The 12514-nt window shown below is 37.0% G+C and overlaps 1 protein-coding gene across 2 annotated transcripts in view; it reads right to left on the bottom strand.

The window, feature by feature from the left end:
- Positions 1 to 12514, bottom strand: part of NUP133 (nucleoporin 133) — a 59284-nt gene that overhangs the window by 8790 nt on the left and 37980 nt on the right. Inside the window, exons 16-24 of one of the 2 annotated variants that reach the window (XM_027596286.2) lie at positions 10660 to 10782; positions 10008 to 10107; positions 9078 to 9329; positions 8345 to 8478; positions 6464 to 6622; positions 5284 to 5419; positions 1893 to 2011; positions 857 to 937; positions 44 to 108 (exon numbers count right to left, since the gene is read on the bottom strand). In XM_027596286.2, the coding sequence (XP_027452087.1) occupies positions 44 to 108; positions 857 to 937; positions 1893 to 2011; positions 5284 to 5419; positions 6464 to 6622; positions 8345 to 8478; positions 9078 to 9329; positions 10008 to 10107; positions 10660 to 10782 (1169 nt within the window). Of the gene's footprint in view, positions 1 to 43; positions 109 to 856; positions 938 to 1892; positions 2012 to 5283; positions 5420 to 6463; positions 6623 to 8344; positions 8479 to 9077; positions 9330 to 10007; positions 10108 to 10659; positions 10783 to 12514 lie in introns of those variants that run through there. The other variant, XR_003520342.1, reaches the window with a different exon arrangement.

Here is a 12514-nt window from a genome sequence, read left to right as displayed (position 1 = left end):
CTTTTCTAAAATCATAGCTTAGAGTCATGCTATGAGAACTTACTTATCTCTCTGAAGAGCTTTGCAAAGGATTTCCAGTTTTAGATCATTTATATTTACATCTTCCTCCTTTACAGTAAAACAAAAAAATCCTCATTAAGTGCTGATTTAAAAAAAATACATGCTTAAATTTGAGTTATGTTAACTAATTCTGCATAAATACAATTGATTTACCTTAATTCATAATCTAAAAAAATTTCAGACATGAATACTCAGAAGCGTAAGCCAATTAGTAACTGTGAGAATTAGTTTCTGATTATTCTGTGATAATCTGATTTTATCAGGAACTTGAAAGGGTTAAGACTTTAAACAAGGTAACATAAAAGGCAATACACTACATTTTTAAAATCTATCTATTGCAGGGCCAACTATTTAACCTACAGAATTGTCATTTAAAGCCCACCCCCCACCCCCAAGAAAAAGGTTGAGAAACAGCTCCTCTTAGGGTGAATAATGTGAAGAATAAATTGATAAAGCAACATATCAGACTGAGGAACTAATAATGACTTAATGATGAAAGAGAAAAAATACCTCAGGACTCTGAAAAATGGTGTTTTTTATTCATGCACAGAAAAAGACATCTGGGAATGTGTGAGAATTATCAGGAAAGGGAATCTCCTGACAGCTTTTTAAAGAACTATACACATTCCAAGAGTTAGGAATAGCTGAACCAGAGAGTCTTTCTAAATTAACATATTGTCATGATTGGCTACAAGAGGTATTTTTTTCTCTTTTTAGAGGTATTCAGTTCTACAGAAAACCATATATATAAACTGTGATACTTGCCTGTGATCATCTCAAGTGATTTTATACTTACCTCATCAATATACTCCAGCAAGTCCAAAGCTTTCTTGAAATCATATTCATTAGCTCTTCTGTTTTCTTCACAGATATACAGCTATAGAAAGTTCAAATAAGGTTGAGGATTATTTTAAGTAATCATATAACCAAGACTAGAGAAATTTATGGACAAAATATGTCATTGTCTTTTAAGTAAGTCAAAGGTATTTTTATTTTATAGTAAGACTATCATCTTTGGAAATCACATTCCATCTATCCTCATAATAAACTAACTGATTTGCAAATCTTGGTATACGTACTTTTAAAATGTCAGTAAATTTATATTCTTAGGTTCAAGATAGTAAACATATTTTAGTATTCTTTTGAGCATATTCTTTGCAATATGCTATATAAGGAGAGGCCGTTGTGAGCTCAATTACAGGAAATCTGTTACTAGTAATGTCTAAAATACTGAAGTTTTTCAATTGTCCTCTTTTTAATAAAATTAGAGCAAATTCAAAGTGATCCTACATCACTCTTGCATTTGAAATGCTTTCCTGAAAGGCAAAGAGAGAAGCAGAGTTAAGGCTACAAGTGTACTTAACAACAAAAGTATCTTTTGTTGTAGTACCCAGGCTACAGCCCATAATGTAGCTATGCCCTTAAGAATGTGTTATGTTCCAAAGGAAAAGGGTGAGGATGGTACTTATAGGCTATGAAAATCCAGTTCCTTAAACCATTTTTCTTATGGAACAGCCTGAACTGTACCTCATGGTACATATGTGTCCTATGCTGGAAAAGAAAATACAAGAACTTTCTTCTGGTCACCGGCATGAGCATCTCTAGGAACAGGTGGAGATCTACAGGGAGGCAGAAGCTGATCCACTACTTTCTGCTAATGTGCATCCTGCTCTCAAGCAGCTTCTAACAACTTATTCTGGGGGAAGGGGAAAGTTACCAGAAAAACAGGAAGTGAGGAGATGACTACTCATAGGAACTATACCATCTGACTCAAGAAATACCGATGCTGTTTTGAGACTGAGAAACGGTGCAAGGATGGGAAAAGCACGCACGCTGATGAGCTGAGGGGCAGTCAGCACTGGCATCGCACTGAGACTTAGCTGTTTCTCCGCCAGCAGCTGTTCAGGCAGGGTCTCCTGGTGCAAAAGAAAGCGCTCCTGCTCAGCCATTTCTAGAATTCAAAATGAGAGGCAGGGAGGGGAGTAAACTCTTCTGCTCTATCATAAAACAAATCTAAATTAAAAAAAAAAAAAAAAGAGGAACATCTCTAAAGGTAATCTCATCACTACTTGGTGATCCTAAAATGTTATAAATTCTGCTAACTCTTGATTCCTGATGTTAAAACATACTCATGGTTTGATTCAAATCATATAAACAATCACAGTCACCACAAATAGGAGGGGAGAGAAGAGCTATGAAAATAACACTACTGTTTGAAGGAGTTGTAGAACAGATGGCTATTTCATGAGGCACAAGTCTCTCAAATCGGGGGTCACCCAGTCCCATTTTCTGGTAACTCAGCAACTCCTGCCAGAGTTTCTAATATAATCTTTCACTAAGGGAAATGATCTATTTAAAAGCCACCATGAGTATATTCCAGGAAAAACAAAACCTGGAAGTTTATGTGCCAAACCTAATTAGCAATGGTAATCTCAATAGGATGAGGTGACGGGGTGAGGCTATCCAGGCTGCAGCCCATTCCCAGGCTTTGCCCAGGAAAGTGTGCTGGGCTGCAGGGGAAAAGGATCGAGAACTGCCATGCAGCCTCATAAACACAGCAGTCACAGCAAAGTACAGTGACCAAAGCATAAATATGCTCAAATACTGACATCACTCCATGTGATCCTAATTTTATAACAAACAAATCATTTTTGTGCAATTTCCATACCAAGAAAAACAGACTGGGAGGATACACGAAATAGTAACGGTAGTAATCTCTGAGGCAGTGAGATTATAGGAACAATTTTTTTTTATTGTGTTCTTCCTGGTGATTTACAAATTTCCATAGGAATTTTTCATATAACCAGAAAGTTATTTTTTAAAAATCTACTCCCTATGACCAGACACACTGATAGTCCATAGGTAATTACTGACACCTGAAAATACTCCCACTGTTTTAAGAAAGTGAAAGTTAAGAAGTGATCAAATCAAAACGGTGACCAGAGTTCTAATGATTTCTGGTGGGTGGGGGAGCAAGAAATAAAACCTTGATTTGATTAACATAGTCTATCTCTGGTGACCAGGCTAAAATATGGTTTCCCATGTCAGACTATCAGCCAACCTTGCAGAATATATACACACTTCTCTAGAGCAATAGGCACTACTAGTACTTAAAAATGAAAGACTGAAGAATCTCCTAAAGAGTGAATAATAATTTTAGTAATAAAAGTTAAATGATAAAAGTTAAAAGTTATATGATTTATTAAGGACTTAATATATGTGAAACATTTTTTTCAAGGAATAGTGTCTCCAATCCTTACAACTACCCATTTTATAGCCAAGGAACTGAGGCTCAGAGGGTACCCAAGGTCACAAAACTAGTAAGCTGGAGAAAATAACTGAAACCAGATCTCTCCAACTTCCATCCAGATTCTTTCCACTATTCCCACTCCCCAAAGAAAAAAATGATGGCAGTATAATTAGAATCCATACCTCAGAAGCTGGACTCTGTGGCTAAGCCCTGCAACCACACACCTATATTTGCATATACTTCACTCCTGACCACATAGCTAAGATCCCCTCCAATTTTAATTTTGAAAAATTCCAAACCTACACAAAATTTTAAAAAAGAATGCAGTGTACACTGTATACCTAGAGTTACCTGCTATTAACATTTTGCCATCTTTCTTTATCTATCTACCTACCTACCAACCTACCTATTTGCTTTCCCCCCTACGCAATATGGAAGTTGCAGACTTTCATGCCATTTCGTTTCTAAATACTTTAGCATATACCTCCTAAGAACAAGGGCATTCAACCAAGTATCATTATCAAGTCTGAAAAATTTAACACAAATAAAGTAATGTCATCTAATATTATGTTCACATTTCCCCAGTCGTCCCCAAAATGTTTGTCATAGTTAGTTATTTGGGGGATGACTGAGGAGTTGATCAAGCATCTCACCCTGTATCTGGTTGTCACAGCTCTCAGGCTACTTTAATCTAAAACAGCCTCTTGTCTTTTTTTTTGTCTTTCATGCTGCTGAATTTTGAAGAGTCTGGGCCAATTATATTGCAAAATGCCCCACAAACAGGATATATCTAATCACTCCCTTGTGGTTAGATTCAGGTTGACCATTTCTAGCATGAAAGCAACACAGGTGGTATTCTACACTGTCACATTACATCACTCCAGGAAGCATATAATGTGAGTTTGTCTCACTGCTGACGACGGTATCTATTAGATCTGTGTAATAATACTCTGAAAACATGACATGATCTTCTTCCCCTAACCCTTAAACTCAATGGTTTTAGCATCCTTTGATGACTAGTCACCAGGGTTGCAAGATGACTTCCCAAGTCCTATTCTACATTTATTAGTTGGTATTCTTTTTTTGTAAAGAAGCATTTCACTGACCCCTCCCCTTTTGGGTATCACTGTGGATTTATGGATTTTTTGTTTTTAAACGTTTTTTAAACGGTGAAATAAAATGCTTTACTATCATTCTTTTTGGTGTTCAAATTATCCCCAAACTTGGCTAGTGGAGGCTGTTGTGTTGACATCTCTACATTAACCCTGCTTTCTGGCTAAACAAGACTTCCCAAGATCATTTCTTCAATAACCCTCAATTCCTTTTACTGAGAAATAGTAGTTAGAAGCCAAAGTATAGGACTAGGTATACTCATGCTACGGGGGTGTCACTGATTTTAGGCCTTTTCACTGAACAGAGCCAAGAAATACTTTAATTTTAAACAATCATGATTCCATCTGATTATCTCCAATTCAAATGCAGTACAGGGTTCTTCCTCATCTTCCTTCTAAATTTCATCTCCCTTCCCCTTGGTTCTCAAAAATAACAATATACCCAATCATTTTCTCAACCTACAATATAACAAAATAGTTGTATACAATGATGACACCAAAAAGTTTTGAATTCTGAAACCAGTAGCTTCAAAATTACCACTATCTACAATAAAACCCACTGAGTAAAGGTCAAGATTTCTTTGCAGTTCTTCTTGTTCTTAGAATATGAGTCACTACGGGTGTACTCAGAACACTCTTCAAATCATGTAACATCCTTCTTAGGAATTCTTATTTAACATACAAGTTTTCTCTAAAAAACAGAATCCCAAAAAATACATACTTGAGTAAGGGTCTAACGACACTGAATCACTCCTCTTAAAGGAGAGATGGGTCCTGGTGTCTAATGAACCCTATTAAATGATAATAGGAATGCACAGAGTTCATTGATAGCATGACTGATGTTCAAATCCTTTCTTTTACCTTCAATTTTTTCTTGCAGTATATTCTCTGAAAAGTCTGAAGCCAATGCAGCCAATTTACTCAAACCAAGAAGGGTTTTTTTCTTTGCAAAGTAATGAGTTTCCACGTTTGCCAAACCCAGCAGTGTTGCATGAGCCTACAATAAACAAAATATGGAAAAATGGTAAGATCCTGAGTATTAAATTCAAATTTAAATAAAGGTTTAGTACAACCCATAGTTGTTTCCCCCCCTTACTGATACCAAGGAAAGATCAGATCCAATACTAGCAAACCTAAACCTGACTGGTACTATATACTGAGAGTAATTACTCAATAAAATATTAACCAGCCACACTAATTATTGGGAAAAGAAACATGTACAAAACATCTGTTCTATAACAATTATACATTCACTTCAACAACTTGTCAAGGACAAACTTTAAAACTATTTAGTGTACTGTTTTTACTCATAATTTGAACATTTTTAAGAAAATACTCATTACAAAAAAAAGGCCACAGACTGTTATTTACACATTAATAAAATTTTTGTGCTTTACTGTAATAGTAGTCAAATCACAAGGTACTGGGCGCCTGGGTGGCTCAGTTGGTTAAGCGACTGCCTTCGGCTCAGGTCATGATCCTGGAGTCCCGGGATCGAGTCCCACATCGGGCTTCCTGCTCAGCGGGGAGTCTGCTTCTCCCTCTGACTCTCTTCCCTCTCGTGCTTTCTATCTCTCATTCTCTCTCTCTCTCTCTCAAATAAATAAAATCTTAAAAAAAAAAAAAAAAAAAATCACAAGGTACTTTTTTTATTGAGACATTAAAAGTAATGGCAATGCCATCATAAATAAAAAAGAACACTTTATTTAAATTATGTCATAGAATAGGAGATACATATTTAAAAAAATCTCCAGGGGCACCTGGGTGGCTCAGTTGTCAAGGGTCTGCCTTCAGCTCAGGTCATGATCCCGGGGTCCTGGGATGGAGACCCGCATGGGGCTCCCTGCTCAGTGGGAAGCCTACTTCTCCCTCTCCCACTCCCCCTGCTTGTGTTCCCTCTCTCGCTCTGTCAAATAAATAAATAAAATCTTTAAAAAAAATAAATAAGATAGTAAAATAATCTCTAAATAGTATTTTAATCACTAAACTAATCAAGTAAAAAATTGCCTAAATCTGCTCCATGTAACTCAATCCTTCTTACCTTTTCTAATTCTTGGCTGTTAATTTCATGTAACCAGCTGAGATGTTCATGAGCCTGCAAAAAATTCGCCAACTCTCCATGCTGAGAAATGGGCTGAGATAATAATTTGCCTCGCTTTCCTTTCTCCAGATACCAACGGAAGAGGAAGTCTGAAAAATTCTACAAATAACAGGGCAAAGAATCCAGTAATATTCAGTAATACAGTTTTAAAAAGTACATTTCTTATAATAAAATATTAATTTTTTTCAAAGGTCTTAGATTGCAGAACAGAAATTCTTAAATACTTATTTTCTATATGGTAGGGCCTTAAAAAAAACTTAGTCATCTCATTTAATAAATGAGGAATTCGGACTCAGAAAGGGAATCTTGCTCAAGATCATGTAAACTTTAGATGTGCGTGGTATGGTATGGTAGCCATTAGCTACATGTAGCTGTTTAAACTTAGTTAAAATTTTAAAATTCAGTTCCTCAGTCACACTCGCCACATTTCAAGTGCTCAATGGCCCTATGTCCTATCTTAGACAAAATATATGAGTAAGATCTTCAGTGTCACAGAAAGTTCTATGTGACAGTGCAGAACGAAAGATTCTCAAAGACTGAATTCTGTGCCAGAAGGCCATGCAGACTGGCATGATAAATAAGAATCTAGAGAGGCCCTCAATGCCTAGCTGGTTTTTCCCACCAGACTTTGCTGAATGCTGGGGTAAGTATGGAAGCCTAGGGTGGAAAGGAAGACTAAAATGTCCTACAGTCACACAGTATGTAAGAGATGTTTCCACTAAAGAAGGAATTCTGCAACGAACATACCAATCCCACAAGACTTCAAAACCAGAAATGAAATGAATATAACAAAAGCCACAACCAAGCCTTGGCCCACCTCTATTCTTGATGAATCGAGTGACCTGCCTCTCACCCTATCTGCCTCCCCAGAGAAAAATAGCATTCATTTCCACCTTTAAGGTTCCTTTATACACAATATCCAAAATAAAACAAAAAAATTACAAGACATAAAAAAGCAGAAAAATATGACTAATAACTAGACAACAGAACCAGACCGGAGAATGATCAGATTTTGGAGGTAGCATGGAAGGATTTTTAAATAATTACTAAACATATTAAAGAGAATAAAAGAATGCAAAAATGGATGGAAAACGTTGACAAAGGGCTAGAATCCACAAAAAGAATAAAAATCATATGGGCACAAAAGTATTTACTTAAGCACCATTGTGAAATACCAAATAAGCCGTGTCCAACAATCAGGCCCTGGTCAAATACGGTAAGTTACACCCAGTTCACAATATACCATAACACCATCAAAAACATTGTTGTGAAATACTTAATAAGAAGGACAAATATTTGTGATATATTAAGGGAAATAAGCAATTGGCAAAGTATGTTTGTCTGTAATACTATACAGTGAAAAGACCAGAACAATATAAACCAAATGATAAAAAGGGTTCTCTCTGGGTGGTGAAATTGTGAGTGACTTTCACCTAGAGAGTGTCATAATGAGAACTTCTTTAAAAAAATAAGCATGATGTCAACTGAGGAAAGCTGAGCTCTCCAAAAGCTGCAGCATCCTGTTCTCCCAAGATCTTTTTTCAAAGTTTTAAAACTCTCCCAATATTCGTCTATTTACTTTTAATTATAACTGGAAATATCAGAATAGAAATGAAAGTTTTAACACATTCTTCAAAGGTCAAAAAATCTTTCAATATTTGGAATTGTCTGCCAATTTACAAAGAAACACAACGCACAAATTAGTATCTAAGTTAACTGCAAAAAGACTGTACATCATCTTCCTAAAAACCCAAGTAAGGTTTGAAATGGTAAAACCTACTACAGGATCTACTGCCTATGTCCCTGACATTCGTTACCTACCTGATCGGCAAATTGGGTCATGTAGCGCTGGAGTCTGGTCTGGTTGTCGGTCTGCTCACACATCTGTACTAAGATATCAAAGTCACAGTACTTTTCTGCTAATGAAGCAGCCCACGGGTACTGGCCTAATGTGACTGTAAAAATGAGAACAGATGGAAAAAAAAAAATCCTGTCAGTGAAAACTTAGTATGTGATAAAAAATATTACATGAAATTTTACCCTTAACTCATACCATACTCTAAAAATAATGGAATAGAAATCTTTCCAGTTACTGGCATTTAGTTTCATAATCCACATAAATTCATTAAAGAGGCAAATTTAATCCACTTTGTTCCTGCCTACCTATGAAGCTATTCCCTTCCTATGTGTACAACCCCACCTCCTCATCCTAACTATGAAAAGAACGTGTCCTCTGCTGAACAGGCTTCATCATGCTCTACTGGGCAGACTAGTTATTCGTGTCAAGGTCTCAGATGACAAGCTCTTGGAGGGCAGTCTCCATCTGTTGCTAATTTACTTTTTCAAACGCTCTTCAGCATGGTGCTTATACCTGGCAAGTTTTGAAAACAAGGTTGAACAAATGAACACAGAAAGCTGTATGTATGTGCTTTAAGTTCTTGGTTAGGCTTGGATGAATGACAGCACACTGAATACGCTGCATTAACGATCTGACTCCTTCCTCTGTTCTGCAAATTCAAAGACCCATGGGCCTTGCTAAATACCATGCACTTACGAAGTGGAGATAAGAGATCTGATCTTTTCTGTAGGTATTCCATTTCCAGACTGTTATATCTTTCTTGATCACCAGATCGGTCCAGAGACTTCAGCTGGGAAACATAACCATCCAGGAAGCAATCAATCAGTGCTACCAGCTGCTCTGTCAGAATGTTTCGGAGGTTGCTGTCTGCCTGAGGATAAACCACTTTCAGGACAATTCCATGCTGGCGTTCTATTACTGTCCGGATGCCTGAAGGACCACCCGTTGCTGTGAAATCACACAAAGTAATACGGTAAGTAAGGGTTCTATACTGGCTAAGGGAAAGACCAACTTCCTAAAAACTATCACCTCACTGCTGCTGGAAAAATAAATCAAATAGGGTTTCAGTTGATACCTCTCTGTCCTGCTCAAATCCCATCTTCTATACAGGAGACTTCCTCAACAAAGTCAGGTAAACATGATCCTTTTTCCTTCTAAATCCCTTTAATGCTGCTCCACTTACTTTTTTGTATTAAATCAACATTAAATAAGTCAACACCTCCAGAGCCAGGACCTGCTTCTTTGAATAACTATATGCCCTAAAATCTAGTAGACATGGAGCGCCTAGCTGGCTCAGTCACAGAGCATGCGACTCCTGATCCTGGGGTCGTAAGTTCAAGCCCCTCACTGGGGGTAGCGATTACTTAAAAAACAAATAAATAAAATCTAGTGGACACATAATAAGTACTAGTGAAATACATCATAGAGAGATCTATAAATTATTCAAGAGAATAAAGCAATTTTCACAAGAATTGCTCATTCTGGAGATAGCACTTATTTTTCATTTTACTTATAAACCTACACTAATGGAGTAATACAGCTTCCAAAAATGGGTCATCAGGAATATATTTTGAATGACTGCTAATAATAAATCAGTATATTTGCGCTCAGTGCTTGCAATCTCACCTGTCCAAGGAACATATTCAGGTTCTTGTTCTAGTGGTTCTTCTCTTCTATATAAGGAGTTTCTATTTTGTCGATAATGACTAGCAGCTTGTAGCATGTCCTAGAAAAAAAATGTGATAGCATATGCAGAAAGCGATGAATCCCAGTATTTTTAAAGCTAATTTGAAACACCAAAGTCTATTAATACTAAAAAATACTCAGCACAGGTCTGCAAAATTACTTTTTGGTTCTTTCTGCACTAAAATTTAATTTCAATTTTGGAAAACTATAGTAACCAGAGTAGGGAAACAATTGCTATAAAGACCATTAGCTAAGATTAAATGGAACATTTTAATCAGTAATATAAACAGTAAGCTTCTGAGTGATTCGGTTAGTATAACATTAATACATTTGTAATGATATATATATCCCTCTCCAAATAAAAGGTTTATTTTACCAAACAGAACTCAGGATCATAGACACTCAATAATGCCCAAGGCAAACATTCAAAATGTTTGCCTGATTAATAAAATGGCATTTTTCTAAATTTTTGGAATTAAATGCTAAACACTTAAAAATTACTGGCGATACAGAATAGGAATATGGAAACCACTCTCTCTTCTATCCACACTCTGGTCTTTGATTTGCCGAAATCTTCACTGTAATTTTGTACCTTGAGAATACTGTTCACATTGATGACCACCTCAGCCCATTCAACGGATTCCAATGATGTATCCTTTAAGATCTGCTCCTCATGCTCTAGTAAGCACTCACAGACGGTGTCTACCTGGGACACCTGGTGAAGTACAGAGAAGGCAATACTTACAACAAAAATTATGTTGATGGTAATAATTACAACTGCCCAGAATCTACTCAAGGGGCTTTTCTCATCAAGGAATACCCTCAGCTCATTAGCCAGAATAAAACAGCTGATGGTGAAAATAAATTTAAAAGGAAGTAGAAAGAGAAAATATTGTTCAAGGAATCCTTGAGCAACAGGTTTGAACCACATGGGTCCACTTACACGTGGATGTTTTTTGATACAGTACAGTAAATTTATTTTCTCTTCTTTATGATTTTTTAAAACACTCTGACTGCATGGGGGGTCAGCACCCTTAACCCCCTGTATTGTTCAAGAGTCAAATGTATATAACTTCTGTTCTTTTCTAATTTTTTTGTCATTATTAACACATGAAGGTAATGAAGCAAAAAATACTCTTTAAGCACTGAAACACCTGTTTCTGGTTTCAGTCCACGGTTAAACTTTCCCCCCTTTATTAAGTGGATATTTACTTAATACATTTAGAGTCTGCATAGCATTGGGCATGCAAAGAAATAACAAAGGAGGTTTGCTGTCCTTATGCTTACAAGCTAGTTGAGGGAACAAGACATATGTATATGCAAAATATGGCCCAAAGAAAATCTTTTTTTTTAAGATTTTATTTATTTATTTGACAGAAAGAGACATAGTGAGAGAAAGAACACAGGCAGGGGGAGTGGGAGAGGGAGAAGCAGGCTTCCCCGCAGAGCAGGGAGCCCGATGTGGGGCTTGATCCCAGGACCCTGGGATCACGACCTGAGCCGAAGGCAGATGCTTAATGACTGAGCCACCCAGGCGCCCCCAAAATCATCTTTTAAACCCTGTTATTCCTTTCCTATTTCAGGTGTTAGTCAAAGGCATCCTAATAGCCCCAGCAAGAGACTTTTGGCTCATTTAATTTGCAAGATTAAATGTAAGAATTTCTTAATATCGTTAAAATGAAAATGGTAAGATAGCATATATGATATAAAAAAGCAGAAAATATAAAAGCAGGGATGCCTGGGTGGCTCCGTCAGTTAAGCATCTGCCTTTAGCTCAAGTCATGATCCTAGGGTCCTGGGATCAAGTCCTGCATCAGGCTCCTTACTCAGCGGGGAGCCTGCTTCTCCCTCTCCCACTCCCCCTGCTTGTGATCTCTCTCTCTGACATATAGATAAAATCTTAAAAAAAAAAAAAAAAAATATATATATATATATATATATATATAAAAGCAAATAAATTGCTAAACACCTTCACCACGAGAGTTACATACTCAGTGGTTTCAAATACTATTCATATGCTGACCCAACAGTCTATCCCTTAAGCAGTTACCTCTATGGAACCCTAAGATTCAAAACTACACCCCAAAGGAAATTTAATACCAGTAAACGTCATGAGGAATTAAGATAAATGGTGATATAGGGGCGCCTGGGTGGCTCAGTTGGTTAAACCGCTGCCTTCAGCTCAGGTCATGATCCCAGGGTCCTGGGATCGAGCCCCACATCGGACTCCCTGCTCATGCAGGAAGCCTGCTTCTCCCTCTGCCTGCCGCTCCCCCTGCTTGTGGGGAGATCCCTCTCTCTCTCTCTTGCTATCTCTGTGTGTCAAATAAATAAATAAATAAATAAATAAATAAAGATAAATGGTGATATAAATAGTCTTAAACATTACCATTCCCATATGGAGCGTTCTTTTGAAGAACCAGTCACATTTTTGGTTTTGTCTATCA

This window comes from Zalophus californianus, chromosome 15 (assembly GCF_009762305.2).
Source record: "Zalophus californianus isolate mZalCal1 chromosome 15, mZalCal1.pri.v2, whole genome shotgun sequence".
In the NCBI taxonomy this organism is placed as follows: domain Eukaryota; kingdom Metazoa; phylum Chordata; class Mammalia; order Carnivora; family Otariidae; genus Zalophus; species Zalophus californianus.
This window is presented reverse-complemented; position numbering and strand designations above follow the sequence as displayed.